We start from the raw sequence: 19,325 nt of genomic DNA, 5'->3' as shown, positions 1-19,325 counted from the left end.
CAGAAGTAACCCGTTCGGGTCCATAACCCGAAAAAACACAACCTGAAGCGTCTGTAACCCGAGGTATGACTGTAATCCTGTGAAATAGCAGGAGATAAAAGCAAAGTCAGCAATATAAGGGGGGGAGGGGAGAAAGATACTAAGGAAAGAAAAATATACTTGCTAGTCTGTAAGAAATTCTCAAGACCAGAAGCTGACAAAAGTCTATCAAATCTTTCATGCATTTGATTGTGCTTATTACCTTGTATTGTACAAGTCATCTATTTTGTTTTGCTTTTGTTAAGCAGTATAGATAGTACCTAGTTAAATGACAAGATACTTACCATCTGAGAGCCGGGAGGGAAGTAACAACCCTCTTCTTCCTAATTCCGCCAGAGCCAAACATCCACCATGCCAAGCATTATCAGTTTCCTGGAAACTATAATTTTAGAAAACGTAAGGATTGCATTCAAACTAATTTTTCTGAATTTAATAAGATGATATATTATTGTCTGAAAGCTGGTTGTACACAGTAATTGCATGCTTTCAAAAGCATGACAATAGCAACTAAATATTTCAGGCATCAAACAGTAACAGTAATATATTAAATTTTCCCCTAACTGCAAAACAATTTCTCCCAAACTGTTTCGTTTGACCCCCGTTTTAAAAATGTGCAACCCAAGCCTAAGCACTTTTATACTGAGAAATAATCCCCATTATGTTCAATGGGTAAAGGTAAAGGTAAAGGGACCCCTGACCGTTAGGTCCAGTCGCGGACGACTCTGGGGTTGCGGCACTCATCTTGCTTTACTGGCCTAGGGAGCCGGCGTACAACTTCCGGGTCATGTGGCCAGCATGACTAAGCCGCTTCTGGCGAAACCAGAGCAGCGCATGGAAACGCCGTTTACCCTCCCGCCGGAGCGGTACCTATTTAACTACTTGCACTTCGTGCTTTTGAACTGCTAGGCTGGCAGGAGCAGGGACTGAGCAACAGGAGCACACCCCATTGCGGGGATTTGAACCGCCGACCTTCTGATCAGCAAGCCCTAGGCTCTGTGGTTTAACCCACAGCGCAACCCTTTCAATGGGACTTTCAACTAAAATTAATATTCAAGGAATAGCAAACTTATTTATTTAATATATTTTATTTATTTATGCAATTTTTAAACATCAGAAACCAATGTAAAGGATATTCTTATTTCCATTCTTCATGCCCATGTTTTTTTTTTAAAGCTAGTGTTTTCAATGAGAGTTTCCACTCCTTAACTCATATACATCTGCTATAATTGTTGTATCCATATCCTCCTTACTACACCAGAGCTAGATGTAGTTCACTGCAGTTTGCATGGTATTTGGGAAACATTCTACACAATGTAAAGTGGTACCTGAAGCAATCTAAGACAGATCCAACTACATCATCAGCCAGCTCTTTTGGTAGCCTTCCAGTCAGTCTCCCGATCCTGCAAAAAGCAGTAATTCATGAAGGCTTAGATTCAACAATGCACAAATTGTTATTGGTCACATGCTACAATGAAGCTGGTATCATCCTGTGCATTCTTTTAGACCTTCCAGAGTTCTAGGAACAGAACTTGTGGCCCCTCTAATCTTGCAGGTTCTTGTTTACACAGCTTTTTGGGTGGTCCTAATAAAGATTTTGCCCAACTGTGGAGTTCTTTCCTCATAGACCAGCATGATTACTTTTGCTTTTTTATGTACCTTGAATAATACACTATTTAGCCATTCAAGGAGGAAAGTGCAACCAAAGGAAGATGATTTTCTACTACCTAAAGAGAAATTTTGCATTTTGGTGCCTGTCCTCCAACCACTAGGTAAAACTTATTTGGCTTCAATTTGCTCTTACCTAGCACACCGCCCAAAATTAATATCTGGCTTTAATAATATAAATACTGTTATGCGTCACTTTACACCTGCTGTCTGATTTATCAGGAACCTGTGTGTTTTGCTTAAGGCATGAGACACATCTGATTTTCAAAGATGGGGATCAGCCATTGCTTCTTCATCTCATCCTAGGTGTAGCCCGATACCTACAAGCACCTAGTAGAATCTAAAGTGATCTGCAGTCTCCATTCTCAGACTGAGTCTGAAGTGTAGAACTCACTTCAACACTCAGTCTTTGCATTTTCTGCTTCTGTTTTCCTTGTCCCCTATACCTGCTTTGTGTAACATCCAGGCCAGAGATGGCTAATCAGTGGCCCTTCAGATGCTGAAAACCACAACTCCCAGCATCCCTAGCCACTGCATGCTACAGGTCTCAAGAGACATTTGCCCTGACATCAAAAGTAAAGATGATGCTTCCTTACTCTGAACTGGAGCTCATTTTCCTTTTAGGTATTTAAGAATGCTTTAAAGAAAAGAAAACGGTACCGCCTCTAGAATCAGCTGCCCAATATGGCTGCTTGAGGGCAAACCTCCCCAAAAGTCCAGTAATTAATTAGTACAAAGGGAAGATCTGTGGACTTGGAAGCCTAGGAAACAGGAGGTAGGTGGAAGTAAGAGCTGGCACTGAATTCTAGGTACTGAATTCAAATAACCAACCATGTGGCTTTAGTTAATGGATATTTACATATTAATCACTGTAAAGCCTATTTGATTTGAGGATACCTACCCTTTTGCTGCAGACCATCTGACAATGGTGTCCTTGTCTTTCAGTCCAATCAGCAATTGCTCTGGAAAAACATATGTTTTTGAAATATAAATCACAATAGGAAGCTAAAAGCATCCATAGGTCTATATTTTGTCACAGGCCTTTTCTAGATCAGGCTCCTTATCTGGGGGGAAATAAGTGGCCTTCATTCACCGCTTCACTAGTTCTAGCCACATCAAGAGATATCCTCAAACCCGTCTCAATGAAAGGTATTTGTGGTGCCTTCCTCCTGAGGGTGGCATTGGAAGGAAATAAAAGCTTTTATTTATCTTCGCTGAAGAGAATACAATGGACGGTGAGCAGACACCTTTTTATTCAAAAAAAGTGAGGGGAAAATATATCTTTTTAAGAATGATAGAACATTCAAAACATTGTAAGAAGGCAGGAAAGGACGCACAACGCAGCACAAAGTGATGCTATCAGCAACCACTGACAGAAAGGGGAGGCAGAGAGAAAAGCAAAAGTCAAGAGCACCTACAAGAATTATAGCACTATTACCCCTTAAATGTTAAAAGAGACCTTGGCTTAAATCATTTACATTCTTGCTTTGCAGGTTAACCATAAGGAGGAAGGAGATCCTTAGAAGCAAACAAAGAAACCACAGCTGTATTTAGTGAAGCCATCCCATCTGAAGAGATAAGCCTGCACAAAGTGATTTCCTCTCCCTCTTCTCTCCCTGTCTGCCCCCCACACCTTACCCAAATCTGTTCTGCACGTTTCCCCCAGATTAGATTGGGGGGGGGGGGTTGCAGGGAGAAAAAAGAAAGGCCTGCTATATAGCCAGAAGTCCTTACACTAATGGGATACAACCCCATGTTCACACTGGATATGGTATCAGACCTTACACTGCTTCCCATTTTCATCAAACACACCTATAACATTTTCAACCTCTCCTGGGATGTCATATTCCTCTTCCTCCTCCTCCTCCTTGACAGCCGTTGCATTTATTGCTTCCTGTGCAGCAGGACTACTTGCAGAAAACTGCAAATTTGCAGCTAAAGAACGGAAACCCCGTTGATACCTAGAAAGAGAAAGTTGGAATAGTTATTATATTCCAAAAAGGTCAGAGTTTTCTCATACATTATATGTATCCCCTTCAAAAACATCAATGTAGTGTACTTCAAAAATGTAAGATATTAACTTTCAAATGCATTTCTCTTCTGTAGGGAATAGCACCTAGCAGCCACAACTTAAGGCTTCTTCAATGTTCCTCAGGGAAGTTGCCTGTGGTCAGTTGCTGCTTGCTTACTGTTGCATCACTTATTAAAATAATGAAACACTTTTAATAACAAAAACACTCATCTGTTTATTTCCAAAGGAATACGGCACATTAATTCAAGCAATGACTGCTCATATGCCTAATGGCATAAATATCAGGGGATTCGTACAAGCAATATCTAAACCATTTTTTTTAAATCCCTTTTGTATTCTCATGAGATAAGTACTCATTTTGTTTATTAAGACTGTGAGAATCTCTCAGACCCCAAAATATATACTTTAGGCATACTCAATATCTAGGGTGTGCCCCATGGAATTTTTGATATTCGCCCCTTCAAATGGGAGTTTCAAAAAGGTTTCACACGTGGCAACAGATGGGTGAGAAAAGTTCGAATGTTACTACCTCTAGGCATAGAGAACTAGTGGACTTCTTTAGATCCAGCCATAGAAAATAAAGCTCTCCAACTCAAGTGTTTGAAGAAAACCTTATGTTTAAATTTTGAAAAATTAAAAACAACAGCAAATTACAGCAACACAAAATGCATTTAAGATGCCAAACTAGGATCTGGGTTTTGCATAAAAAGATCGCAATCTGCAACAATAAACACTTTGCTTAAGGTAACTCTTAAAGGTAAAATATTCAGCTCAACTAAGGATAAAAAGTGGACTGTATCATCAACAGTGATACCAGGACAAGGTACAACATGCTTTGTTGTACTGGTAGGACTATAGCTGGGCTGCCAAGCAAATGCTTTGCCTGCACAGGTGTCTCAAGATCAATCCCCAGTATGTCCTTGTAGGGCTAGTAAACATTCCCACCTGAAACACTGGAAAACTGTTGCTAGTCAGTTTTGACAAAAGGGAAATAGACAGCTTGGACTTCATTTGAAGCTGTTTCCTATGTCTTTTTCCAGCTAACACAACAGAAAAAGCTAAAAATAGTAACACATTAATGAAAAGAGATATAAAAGGGGAGGGAGCCCCCCCCCCAAGTAATAAGCAAAATGAAGAAAGCAATAATTGGCTGAGAATATAAATTTCCATGAGACTGTGACTTTTTAAATGCAAGCAAAGTGTGAATAAGACTGGAAATTCTGTAAACTGGTTGGATTACACTGCACACATCTAATTCCTAACTTTATTTTGTTTTGCTTTTGAAGGTGGGGGGCAGCCATATCGCCTTGGATTTTAGTGGACCTGAATTTATTCATGGAAAGGTTATTTAAATCCAGAACAAAATATGCAAAATACTGAACTGATAATGTAATACAAAAAAATACAAATATAACGTAATACAGGGAAGCAGTCGCTTCTATCTCTGGAATACCCATGTATATTTAAAACATAACTTCTGATCACCAAATGAACATGTGGTGATCTATTACTCATCCGCCCCTAACAATGAAAGATAGTTTTATAGTTCACCTTAGTCCAATAAAAGGAAGAGGCAAGTAAAAACATGAGTCTGAAAAGAACAAACCTCCACTTTGCCACCTTTGGCTTAAGAAATGTCAGGCCAAGTCGCTGAACAAGTTTCACTCCCAGCTTGCGAAGGAGTGTTTGGTTACTTTCAGAGAGCTTGCAGTTATCAAGGCAGTCAAGCACTGTAGAAGCTGCAGTGAAGAAACGTCTCGTGAATAAATGTGACATACTTTTATTTTCTCATATTACTTTAATCCATGATAGACACAAGGTTCTGGGAAGTTCTAACTCCAAGTCTAGCAAGACGTTTATCTATATTCCTTTAGAAAGCGTTTGTTATGATATTTACAGCTTTCAGTATACTAGTCACAACTCAGTGAGTTGTGGTATAAACTCTATTGGCCCCAATTAGGATCATGCTGAAAGATTAATAAAATTCAAAGCATATTTTGAGGGAAAACATTTAGCTATAAACTTTAGGCAACCTGTGGTTTCAGAGGAGCAAATCCATACATTTTGTAGCAGGCTTAACTAACCTTTCCCTCCCTTACCCACCCTTTTTCTAAATGAGTGATTAATTCTGAAGGGAAATAATGTTGAGAAGTATTTGAGTTGTTCTCATTAAACAATATCTTCCCTTTTTTTAATCCTTAAGCATACTGGGTGATCTCCAAAATCTTGCCACTCATACAACGGCACCTGCCTTTCCTCTCTACTTGCTGCGCGCGCATGCACCACCCCAATCTGTTCCAGAAGACATAGCAACCTTCCAAAACAGGTTTGTGGGTGCACAGGAATGCAGGGAAGAGGAGAGGAAGGGCAAGTTGCATTTCACAAGTAGATGCCCATTCCACCGGTTGGCACTGGATTTCACCCATTGTTATAACTTTCCCTCAGGATAATTATTTCCAGTTTTATGCTACTGTTTTAGTTTGAAACAGGCATAAGCAAACTCGGCCCTCCAGATGTTTTTTTGGGACTACAACTCCCATCATTCCTAGCTAACAGGATCAGTGGTCAGGGATGGTGGGAGTTGTAGTCCCAAAACATCTGGAGGGCCACGTTTGCCTATGCCTGGTTTAAAACCTTATTTTATATTTTTTGTTTTTGTTATTGTTTGTATGATACTGAATGTATCATACAAACCTTGAGAGGGCTTTTGAATAAACGTAAATATATTTTTGCCTATTTCTAGTTAGACGGATTTTTAAAATATATTTTATTACCACCAGAGATACATACTGGGTGTGTTGTGGATTTTGTTACAATGTGAATAGAAAAAAAGTACTTTCTTTACTATCTCTCTAGAATCCTTCCTAAATATAAGAGAATGAAAATATACTTGAGGCGAAGATGATACTACTAATAGCCAAAGGAAGAGGGGGGAAAGGCTGGTTATATTTGTCACCTGAAGCAATGCTTAACTATGTTAAAGAATTTCCCTAAGGCTACCATATTAATAGAAGAACCAGAAAACCTGCATAGCTCTGTAATTCAGTTAGCATTCTTCCAGAATACATAGTAAATATGCCAATTTTAAAAGGTGCTGTGGATCTCGTTCAGATATGACGATGGCTGCATATCCTAGCTTGCTTTGAAGCTGTTAATGACAGCTTTCTAATTCAGACAAAATGGAAAACTAAAATTTATGAAAGCTTTACTGGTTTGTTTGTCAGTTTGTGCAAAAAGGGCTCATTTTTATGTCAGTTTATTAAGCTGCGATACGATCATCTGAATTCAGCCACTATTTTCCTCTATCCATATAAATACATTGATGCTTACGGCTACAAGTGTCAATCTATGTTACTGAGCAGTGATAAAATGTCACTGGTCAACAGAGGCACTCTTTCAGCAACTATCATACTCACATACATATGTTTCTGTAGGAATCAATGTAAGAGATGGACTAATATGTACAGAAAAATAAAGCAATTTAGGTATTGTAAGTCACGCCCAAATCCACTATAAAAGTGTAAAAAGTTGGGCACATTTCCACCAAAGGGTAGCACTTAAGTTCATTGACTTGGATTCGAAAAACCATCAGCAGAAGCCAACAGAAATTGACTTCCCTTCTTCCACACTCCTCCCAACAAAAGGCCCCCTAGAACAGCATAGGATGGGACATAGAAGCCTTATATTGGACAAAACTTGCCCGAACATATTGCCTCTATCCACTCCTGGGAAAATTTTCTTCCCAACAGCACCCCACACTCCATCCCATGTTGTTCAACAGGGGCCCACAACCTCCACCAAAGCTTTTGGGGACCCAGGGGCTAACTTTCTTTCCAGTTCACAGTTCTCAGAATCGAAGCAGATGCTTCAAAACTCTCGCTGTGAAACCAACAGGACTTAACAATGTTTTTGTTTTATTATGTATTTTGTGTTCTTATTTTGTATTTTTATGTTGCAAGCCGCCCTGCGATCTTCGGATAAATGAATAAAATAAACAAGTAACTTTGGCTGCCTTACGATCATTGTCATTCTCGTAACGGGAATTAAGATATTTATAATATTACGAAGTTTCTTACCATACGGCAAACAGTCTTCCCTTTTGCCGTGTTTAAAAAGTTGTGCCTGGAAAGTGAAAGAAAAAAATGTGTTACTAAAATGATGGAACAGGAAGGGACGATCCTAAAAGACAGGGGTTTTTGTTTGTTTTTTAAAGAATCACTTTTTCAGGCTTGATACAGAAGCTGTAAGTAGAATATAGTCTGGTTTGCACGGAACACCAAGCAAAACCATGTATTAGCACAAACGTGTGTTTCCAGAGAGGAGAATGTAGCCACTTCACTCCTCCCCTGGTCCTGGTCCTCTCACATTTCCAATGGCCAAACCATGGTTTGGCTAGCATGTCTTCAAATCCAGGCTTTTGATCTGTCTTGCTTCAGATAAATCCCTGTTCCTATGGGACCTTGTTGCATTTTCAAAACATATCCTAAATTTGGGGAAATGCAAGATGTAAAGTAATCCTATAACCTAAGCAGCTTAGTTTGCTACAGATAAGAACTTCTACGCTGAAAGACTTTCTATCTTCTCCGTTCTTGTCTTAGCAATTTCTGGATGCGTAATCATACAGCCTAGCCAAAAGGAAACTGTCTAAACTGGTTTAGTCTCATATTTACCCACTCTCTACTTTGGCAGAGAGCTCTACCACCCTGCTAGTTCTGTAGGACTTAAAAGCCCTCATGGCTTTGCAAACCTCTATGATGCATCTTCACCACATAAGAAACGGATGGAGGGAGCAATACAAAAATATGCTCATTTGGAGTCCAACATACAGGCAACAAATGTTGACAGCTCTAGGATGCCAAAATGGGAATCACCATAAGAGAAGAAAAAACTAGACATGACCAAAATGTTTAAGATAGCAAAGAAAATATGAGAAGCAGAATCTTAACATTTTGATGGCTCTCGCTTGGGTTTTATTCTCTACTGCTCAGGGGCCAGATGCAATCTGAGTCTACAATATATTGTTATACATTGTTATGATTTAAGCAATTTCGCAATCTTCACCTGTTTTAGTCAGTAAACCTGTCATCAAATGTAAGCCTCAAGACTGTGAAGCTATGACACACACTAGCCAATGTCCACCCAAACTGCACATTTCTGGCTACTCCCAGTGCTCTTGCACAACATGAATTAACCGAGAAACAAAATAATAATCATGGCTGCTATCTGGGATTTTGGACTGGTAGCAGGTTTAGTTTGTTTAACGAAATGCACTGAGGATACAGTCATTTGCAATGCAATCTAAACTAGCCTTAGAATGTATATCAAAAGAAAGAAAGAACTTTTCTCCTTCCCTAAGTTATTATATGTAAATATGTACATGGACGCGGGTGGCGCTGTGGGTAAAACCTCAGTGCCTAGGACTTGCTGATCGTATGGTCGGCGGTTCGAATCCCCGCGGCGGGGTGAGCTCCCGTCGTTCGGTCCCAGCTCCTGCCCACCTAGCAGTTCGAAAGCACTCTTAAGTGCAAGTAGATAAATAGGGACCGCTTTATAGCGGGAAGGTAAACGGCATTTCCGTGTGCTGCGCTGGTGCTGGCTCGCCAGCTGCAGCTTTGTCACGCTGGCCACGTGACCCGGAAGTGTCTTCGGACGGCGCCGGCTCACGGCCTCTAGAGCGAGATGAGCACGCAACCCTAGAGTCAGACACGACTGGCCCGTACGGGCAGGGGTTCCTTTACCTTTATGTACATGGAACAAGAGACACTTATATGTATTGATATCCTGAAATTTTATATTACTGCAAGTGAACACCACACTTTCCCCCCCTAGCAGTAGCATCCACCATCGAATCATACAAGTCACCATGGGTATGGCTCAATAGGACACAAAAACAAGCTCTATTGGAGCTGAGGAGAAAGCATTTCACAAGGGAAACTGTGCAATTCAGTGTTGCAGTCTGAATGATAGTGTTGTATTTAAGTATGAAAGTGTGGGCTGGATCGTGCCAGAAGTTTCTTAAACTAAAAGAGCAATGACTAAAGCAACCCAAAGAATATCCCTATGAGTTATTCATTTTTACCCATTCATTTAAACGTTCAGAGACTCCAGACTGGGTACTTTATTTTAGCCTATGTTTTGTCACTCCAGTAGAAAGGAAGCCTTCCAGATAAATATGGCCAGGAGTTAAAATTAAAGGAACATAGCCCAACCCTAGAAGTATTTCCTCCTATGGAACAACTATTTACAGACTTAAGTAATTTCAACTACAGTGCATATGCAACAAAAACTCCCCGAGGCTATGCACCTGCTTTGTTTTAGGTTTTAATGAACAGCATTTCATGATCTTAAAAGTAGCATTAATGAACACTACATTGCAACGTACAGAAAACATCTTGAGGATTAGGATCAGTTTAAGGCTTTTAAATAAAAAGGATGCTAGTAGCAGAGGACTTTCAACAGATCTTGACACTTCCCTGCTAACAATGTTAAAAATGCCAGCTATATTTGTGCCAGAAAGAAGCCCCCCCCCCCCCTAAAATCAGGAGCCTTGCAGAGATATATGTAATATTACTTAAATCTTTCGGAGCGCTAACTCAAGATCTTCACAGAGCTTTTAGAGAGATGTTCACATCATAAACATTGTTGAGCAATCACCAGACTATATAGGGATTTTCACCTGTGACAGAAATCCATGAAAAGAGGTTAAACCAATAGGCTTGACTGCATAAAAGATGTTATCATAGACATGGCTGGATCTTTCCGATTCAGAATAACTTTTGGTTTGTGAGTGTACATAAACATAAGGCCTTGGCTGGCTGCAAGTCATTGTCAGGACCCTTCTTAAGTCTGGGATAGCTCACTCAGTAGACCATGAGACTCTCAATCTCAAAGCCGTGGCTTCGAGCCCCACATTGGGTGACAGCATTCAAGGGGATTGGACTAGATGACCCTCATTGTCCCTTCCAGCTCTACCATTCTATGATTCTAATCACCTAAAAGGAGTTGGAATTAGTTCCACATTCCGTCAGTTAAGATGGCAATATGTACACAGGACTCAAGGCCAGAACTAAAGTCCCCTAGGACCTCCCAATGTGTCCTTTCATTCCCAACACGAAGTGAATCAACTATAGGGCTATGAATCACAAGCTGAAGTATCAACTTAACATGAGCCCAGTGTAGAATAGTTTATCAGAATAGAGATATAAACTTTTCGCATTGCAGGCTTACTCTCTCATTGAGATCATCAGTTAAGGCTAAAGAATATGTCCCCCTAACATCTGATCTGCACTTGGAACAGACACGGGAGAGGATCTTTTCTGTGGCCAAGCCTAGGTTCCCTGCTAAGGCAGCCTACTTTGCTCTCTGCAATAGTATTTTGCAGAAGCATTTTTAAAAAAATCCTTTTTAGAAGGCATTTCATTTGATTTTAATTTCTTCCCAAAAGTTTTAAGACTCGCTTGTCTTTTTAGAGCCGTGGCTTCTCTGGAGGAAACTTTTACTGGCTAGGTGACTCACTCTCTCCCCTACCTACACCTGTAACATGGGAGTAGTACTTCTCAAATTCATAGAGTTGTTATAAAGAAAAACCCAATAACGTTCCTAAAGCACATACATAAAATAGTTGGTTATCTTTGACAATAACTACAGGAGTTCTATACTTAGTTACAATATAGATGTGTTTTAGAGTTTGGGTGAATAATGACAACACAATGGTACCTCGGGTTACAGATGCTTCAGGTTACAGACTCCGCTAACCCAGAAATAGTACCTCGGGTTAAGAACTTTGCTTCAGGGTGAGAACAGAAATCACACGGCAGCAGCGGGAGGCCCCATTAGCTAAAGTGGTACCTCAGGTTAAGAACAGTTTCAGGTTAAGAACGGACCTTCAGAACGAATTAAGTTCTTAACTCGAGGTACCACTGTAAAGCAGAGATGGGCAAAAATAGTCAGGGTGGAAAACCATCGCATGGGGATATACCTAGTTTATTTGCTTGTACGACCCTATCCAGGTGCATTCAAACTACATTCCACCGAGTTCAACAAGACTTGGAACTCATTTTATAGCATAGATGAGAGAGAGGTGGTGCTTTCATATTGACTCTCTCCTGAAGCAACAAAAGGTGTGCAAAGGTCTCAGCTGAAGAAACCTATTTCTAATTAGGAAGCCAATAATATGTTTGCTTTGTCTTGTCTTCAGGAACTTTAAAAGGCCACAGCACATTATGTTAAAAGCAGGGGAAGGTGTCTATTATATGCCTTGGGCATTCCAAAGTTACACCACGTTCCTTCCATATTAATGGGGGCGCATAACATGTGCCAAACTAACCAGCCTGCTGAGAGGAATGCAGCTCTCTCTCTTTTAAATAATTACACCACCTACAAATTAAAGAAAACCATTGGCGTATCCTAGCGACAGAAGTGTCAGATCTGGTTTTGTTGCTTTTGAAATAACATGGTGCAAGGTACAAACAAGAACTAGTTTCTTAGTAATCAGGGTAAAACCTGACACACCTCCTAATTGTCTGCATAACCCACTTTGGTTTTGCCTTTGTAAGATGTAAGAATCAGCATTACCTCTGGGAAATCTTCCCCGAGCTATACAAATCATCACTATTTAAGACTGGCATGACTGCTTGGCAGCAGGTACATCTTGCTGCCAAACAGATGGGAATTTGCAGTTACCCTCTGGCTCCAGTAAACTATGAGCAATGGGTTGTGCCCAACCTTAAGGGAAGATTGAAGAGAGCACAGTCAATTGCTCTTCAGCACCCCTCACAGGTCAGACAAGCAATTCACTGTCTCTAGTCCCATTTGCCCACCACACATTACTAAAAGTGCAAGAGAGTATAACAGTTGAGGAATGATTTCAAGAGGAAATCACCTGGGTCAAGGAGGAGCCTATACCCAAATTAGGACAAGTTTCATATAAGCCACAGGAAGCATGCACCTGCCAATGCACTTGGGCTGGCTACTATTAGAATCCGGGGGCTCTCAGCTTTGTTTTTCGTACATAAAGGGAACTTCCCATTCCCTCCTTCACTCTGTAGCCCCCTGCACCACCTGAAAAATTTGTCCAAAGGACTGGGGGACCCCCATGAAGAGCATAGGATGGGCCATGATGTTGCTAGGAAAGGGGGAAAGTGACCATACTTAGGCACGTACTTTGTGCAAGCAGAACCCCGCTGCTACAAGAAACCTTCATCCAGTTCTGACCAGCTTCCCATGCCCTCACCTCCCTCTTTAAGGGAACACAGGGGAGAGGAAGGGACTACAAGGCCCCTTCTGTGAACTTTCTTCTGTTCACAGGATCGATAACATTGTTCTATAATTAATAGTTGCTTGACGCAATTTAGGGGAGGAACCACAGAACAGCTGTATAGCACAAAATGCCCCAGACTTCACCCTCAGATTCTCCAAGTAGGGCTGGAGGGGAAAACCTTGCTGAAACCCTAAAGATATTGCCAGTCAGAGTAGATCATACAGAGATGGTTAGATCAATGGTACAACATGGAATAAAACAACTTTCTTTGTGCCCAATTTAAATGAGCATACAAATCAGGGACTTAGCAATTCACATACATTTTTGAATGAACTTAAGCCCACACTGAAAAGCTGTAAGAAGGATTAGAACCAAACTGGAACTGAACCTCCAAAAGGGTCTGGTAGTGAGTGAGGGTGGGGGGCAGGATAATGCACTTCTTGTCACTTTCTTCCAAGAAGAAAGGGAAGGGACAAAGAAGGGAATCAGCTTAGAACCCACCCTCCACCCATCTAAGAGGCATGTCAGCTAAAGGCAGGCAGCAAACCTCCACACCAATGTGTCTAAAAATCTAGGTTAAAGGCTCTTCACAATTAGAGACATCAAACATAGGTATATGGGCAACCCTCATAGCTACACTTCTGTTTTTTGTGCCCCTGGGACTAAAGAACTGCATAGCAGGGCTATCTCTAACCTGGGGCACAGTCTACCACAGCACAGCAGTATTTACCAAACAATGCTTAAGAGCAGGGACAATTCTCAGAGAAATGCCCTTTTCTTAAGACACAAATAAAAATAGTTCTTAAGGTACTTCTTTTCACTAACTTGCTGCCTAGGATACTTTATTTTAAAGTCATTACTCACATTTGTGTACTGTATCTCTTATGAAAAGAAATTAAGCACAACTTAATAAGTTTCTATGCCCCAGGCTACTTCAAGATGAGGACATCGCTGTCACGCAAGAACTTGGTGTGCTACGCCCTGCAGGGCTAACAAAAAAAGTTGCTGGTTACACAGGGGCAGGTTTAGAAGCAAGCCTGCCAACACAGAGCGTTTATATTGTAAAGTTATTCAGTAGAAGCTTCTCGTAGTTATAGACCAATTGCAGGAGCTTTGCCACGAACTATTTCAAATGTATCCATAAGTCAACATGCACAGATACCAGAGCCTCAGGACCAAGCTACACCTTATGTTTAAAGGCATCACTGCATCTAATGTGCAGATCAAAGCAAATTAATAAATGGGAGGGGAGGCTGAAAACCAATGGGATCAAAGACATGCAGAGGGAATATAACCTTTCCTTTGCCTGCTACAATCCTGAGCAAAACCCCTTTTCTGAGCTAGTGTTACTGAGAGAACATCTCCCATTAGTGTACTAATGACCCCCCAATTTTAAAAGTCTTATCTCGTTTGGTCATCAAACCTTTAACGAAGGTTAACTACGGTTTCCCAAACTAGAAAAGTATCACATAGGTCCTCATGCTACACTTTTCCTAGCCTCCGTCAGTGTCATGCTGGCAACCAGCACAGGCTCACAGAACACACAGGCGGCAAAGGCACATAATGCAAATATTGCCTGTCAACAGGAGAGTACATTCAGCAGCCAATGCTGCGTTTTACATTCAATACAGACATGCCTTATTTCAAAAGTGTATCTGAAAGAAATCAAGTAGTGCTACCTGTTGGCAATCCATCATTTCACAACAGGTGCGCTAACAACAGGTGCAGAAAAACAAGCCCATAAGTGGAATCAAGTTGTGCAATATGCAATGCATGTTTCAACAAGAACTATGTCAGTGTTAACCACTACGCATTAAATTACAAATTAAACAGCAGCATTCCTGTTTGCTCAGACCGATTCAGGAAGAAACATTCAAAGCTCAGGAACTGTTCAGATGCTACTTCTCTCCCCACTCTACCCCTCCCTGTCAAACTTCAACACGTGGTGAAACTGAGTGTGTGTCTTAGCAATGCAAGCACAATCCCCACCTTCTCAGCAGCTGGAGCCTATGTTCAGCAGCTACTGCTGCATTTTAGTTAGAATACTTCATCTGTACAGTGCTATGTTTATTTAAATGTACGACCCCGATTCCCTGAGGTAGAACCTGCTTTTCTAGTGGCTTCTACATCACAAGGTTTGAGGAGAAAGATATAGCATTCATTTAAATACAGCCATTACCTTCCGTGCGTTGTGAGGTGCCAGGGGTGCAGCTCACAAACCCAAGATTCATATCCACCTTTGCATAAGAAATAGCAACTGAACAAGCTCTAAGAGCCTGCATCTTTCCACAAAAGCTGAACCACTTTGATATAAAGATTGCCAAGGTAACTTGGCCACTGAATCTGCTCTGATGAAGTCACGAGGATGTAGCTGTTTATCACCTATTTTTACATAGCTAAATCCAGAAATGAAGCCCTCTTCCATTTTGTTATGCCATTTCAGCAAGTTATGTCGCTTCATAATCTTCAATATACGTCAAAGGCTTCAGGGAGTTGTATTCTTTAATGTGAAATAACTGCTGTAAATGGCACCCCCAAGCCAAATCTTACCTTACACAGAGACAGACTACTGGTACAGTCATACCTTGGGTTGAAGTAGCTTCGGGATGAATATTTTCAGGTTGCGCTCTGCGGCGACCCAGAAGTAACGGAGCGCGTTACTTCCGTGTTTCGCCGCTCGCGCTCAAAATGAAATCACACGCATGCGCAGAAGCGGCAAAACGCAACCCGCACACGCGCGTCTTACGTTCGCTTCAGGATGCAAACAGGGCTCCGGAACGGATCCCGTTCGCATCCAGAGGTACCGCTGTAGTCCATTGATACATTAAACCAAGTACTGTCTACTGTTTTCAAGATACCATACAAACCTTTTTCCTCAGACCTGATATTTTGAGTCATCTTTAGCTGGAGATGTTGAACCTGGACCAAGAAGATTATCTTAGGCACGCCACACTCCCTCAAGCCTTGCCTTCTCAGCCTCAATTCCATCTTCCTTCACACTACCAGCTACATCTCTTACAAGGTTTGTTTAAGGACACCATATGTAATGCTTTAAGAAGCCTGAACGCTAAAAGGAAAAACACACTACTTTTTTCAAGCACTACTCACTACCACTAGCAAAATGCCCATGGAATTTCATGGATGGGTTAATGGAAAATGTTTTGTGTTTAAGGTAGGGAAGGAGGGTTCCAGCTATTTCTGCATCAGATCTTGCATATTATCTCTATCCTTGCTCCAGTCCTGTTTTCTACTGTCTATCTAGACAGGCCAAGATTGGAGTGCTCTGTGTAGGCAGTGTCTGCTTTCTATACTCTTCCCAGATGTAATTGGGCTAGTATCCTATCCTATTGGGGCATGGCAAAAGTGGAAGAACTTGAATGTTATCCTACTTGGGCAGGCTTAATTATTTTAGGGAGGGACATCTATTTTTTAAAAAAAACCTGCTAAGCAAGGAGAAATGTGTAATCAATGCAAATTCTACAACTATGCAGATACAATGTGAGCAAATATATCAAACGTAATATATTTATATAAATACCATTCAACATTCATAACACTAATTGTTGTTCATTTCCTTTTCTTTAATACTCGCTGACTCCATAATACCATTTGCCTGTCACCTGTAACTTTACCTTTCATTGTAAAAGGAGAAGAGCCACTGAATATATTGGGCAACTTATATTAGCCCCCTGGATGTGTGGCTGCAATCATATACACTAAACTGGAAGTAAATCCCATTGAACTTAATGAGACTTACTTCTGGAGAGACATGCATAGGATTATGCTGCACGCAGTCAATCTATCAACAGCAGAAAGATATAACCAAAAGGGCAACCTAATCAATGAAGTTGCTCAATATGTATGCCTCTCCTTAAGAGGAAGCAAAACCCATACATAGACAGACAGGCTTAAGGTTCCTGGTTTCAAGAAAATTATAAATCATTCCAGTTTCGATTCAACTTGTTAAGTTTTCACCTGTTTCGTTTAACAGACACTAATAACAGGAGAAATAAAACCGCACGGAACAAAGGAATTATGATGCACATTTTGTGTCCTACATGTTTCATCATGCACCAGCAGCAATGATCAGCCTTTGTTAAGTGGATGAAGGTGGCATTTAACCCTTAAAACTTGCAAAACAGGAATCTGATAGGGTAAGAAAGGGAAAGGGAAAGAACTGCATATAAAAGCTTTTTCTACTACTAATAGCAAAATTCTTGTGAAACTCCACTAGTGTTACACTATAGTTCAACCAAACTGGGCAAGTATTTACAGATGAAGGCAAAGAGCTATCCATATAGAAGCCAGCTTGGTTTTGGGGCTATATCCAACCAAGCCATACAAAATTAGATCCACTGAAATCAATGGACCCAAATAATATAAGTCTACTGATTTCAATGAGCTTACTATGAATATAAATGAGTTGGATATAAACTTTAGCGTTTACTATTAATGCTACTGGGGGAAAATTAATGGACTACAATATGGGCTAATATTTGTGGGGGAATACAACCATTTACTTTCCTCAATAAAAGTAAATGCTTGGCATTCATACTATGCAGAAAAGCAAAGCATTTGAGGGCAATGGTTTTAGTGATGAACCAGAGGTTAGTGGAGCAGAGGAAGAATTTTTCACCCACCCTTCCTTTTAATCCCTCGTACTGTTGAGTTCATTGCAGCAAAGAGCAATGGGCAGTTAGGCCAGCTTGCCCACATACAGAATGGGTGTGTAAGGAACGTAGCCTGCACATAAAATCTGACAAGCCTAATGTTGGCCCAGTTATAACACAACCCAGATTAGATCCTGGTTTAAGATGCTGATTTACAAGCAACAATTAAATGCAGCTTCCTGATTTAGATGTCAAGGGAACCTATGTAGTTTTAACAAATCAGAACAGAAGTGCAAAAGTTGAGTGCATGAGTGGAGTGAATGAGGGAAGAAGGGAAAGTGGAAATTTGTTGAGCAAAATATTGTGTGACCTACCATGCAGAACGTTACCAGTACTACACTGGATACAATCCAGAATGTTTATCTTAGTTGATTTGCAATTATCAAATTCATTTCAGTCACAACCAAATTGGTAATAAATAAAGCCGCAAATATGACTAATTAAAATTAATGTTATCAATCCATTTTCAGTGGCAAATTATGGCAACATGCAAGTCTTCTTCTGGGGATGGTGCATATAATACTGGAAATCAGGTTTTCTGTATATTTAATACTTGCACAGCTTTCGCAGCTGCAACTTCTCCTGCCACAGTGTTGTCAAGATGAAAAAATCTGTATCTGTATCACTCTCTGCTATGCAACTATTAATAGCAGAGAATTTTTGTTCCATATTGCATCTGGCAACCACATACTGTTCTTAAATAATGATAAATGTTTCCAAAGCTTAAGGGATGGGAAGGTAATTGAATGCCATCTACTGGGTTTCTGCCAACAAGAACATTTAGAGGAAAAATATTTCAGATTATCTTTGAAAGAAATAGCATTGTTTACCAGGGCTTGAAGCATGCCATCCATTACAATAGTTCCCTCCATAGTCTGAAAGGAGGATTTAGATAACATTGAAAGGGTCCAGTCCAGGAAGTCTGCCATTCTTTTTTGTTTGACATCAGGGCGGGTAATAAACCTGTTGCAGGAAAAAAAGAAACATTGCAAGTTACCTATTCACAGCAGTTCAGTTGGTAACTCATTTTTCCTGTTAGACAAACTGGTTTTTTTCTTCCTAAAGGCAACTAGCCAATGGATGCTTTCCAACATATTTTGGATGGGAACATTCCAACTGTCAGCAATATAACCCTGTATTTTTCTAAAGAAGCTCATAACCCAAAAATTTATACTGTCACAGTTAACAGCCAAATTGTCTTAAAATTAGAGTGGGACACTTTATTTACATAAAGGGAATAATATTGTGTGTGTTTTGCCTTACTGCTATCTGAAAAGCTGGAAGCAAATCAAGAGATAGAGTGAATACTTAGTCACTAAGGAAAACTGCAAATAACCAGAAAGGTAGCAGAACAATCCTAGGAGCAGAAGACAACTTCTTTTCTTCTTACATGCCAATATTAGCAGAAAACCACAGTATTAGTTTCCACCAGTCTTATCAAGAAAGGTATATGTTCCCACTTCTTTTTTTACCAAAAACAGAACTGGAATGACAAGTGCTTTATAGCGATATTTTTTACACAAACAAACAAACAACAAAGATATATACCAATATGAACTGCTGTCAAAAGGTTCATCTGTCACTATGTACCACTGACCAATCCAAAATAAAATGTTAGTCAGTTTGCTTAGAACTCCCACTAGATGTCACTAGAAATCTA

The 19,325-nt window shown here is 40.4% G+C and overlaps 1 protein-coding gene and 1 long non-coding RNA gene across 6 annotated transcripts in view; one reads left to right on the top strand and one right to left on the bottom strand.

Moving 5' to 3' along the window:
- TBCD (tubulin folding cofactor D) overlaps positions 1–19,325 on the bottom strand; it is a 163,121-nt gene that overhangs the window by 97,145 nt on the left and 46,651 nt on the right. For all 5 annotated transcript variants that reach the window (XM_083487441.1, XM_083487442.1, XM_083487440.1 and 2 more), the window contains exons 8-14: positions 18,496–18,628; positions 7,813–7,858; positions 5,343–5,475; positions 3,517–3,665; positions 2,606–2,666; positions 1,365–1,439; positions 324–418 (exon numbers count right to left, since the gene is read on the bottom strand). In XM_083487441.1, the coding sequence (XP_083343567.1) occupies positions 324–418; positions 1,365–1,439; positions 2,606–2,666; positions 3,517–3,665; positions 5,343–5,475; positions 7,813–7,858; positions 18,496–18,628 (692 nt within the window). The remainder of the gene's footprint in view (positions 1–323; positions 419–1,364; positions 1,440–2,605; positions 2,667–3,516; positions 3,666–5,342; positions 5,476–7,812; positions 7,859–18,495; positions 18,629–19,325) is intronic.
- LOC310699622 lies at positions 7,865–10,000 on the top strand. Its single transcript, XR_014522165.1, has 2 exons — positions 7,865–8,091; positions 8,133–10,000. It is a non-coding gene; the product is annotated as an uncharacterized lncRNA (long non-coding RNA).

Source organism: Podarcis liolepis (genome assembly GCF_965112155.1).
Source record: "Podarcis liolepis genome assembly, chromosome: 2".
In the NCBI taxonomy this organism is placed as follows: Eukaryota; Metazoa; Chordata; class Lepidosauria; order Squamata; family Lacertidae; genus Podarcis; species Podarcis liolepis.
Note: the sequence above shows the minus strand (reverse complement) of the source record. Positions and strands in the feature narration are given on the sequence as shown.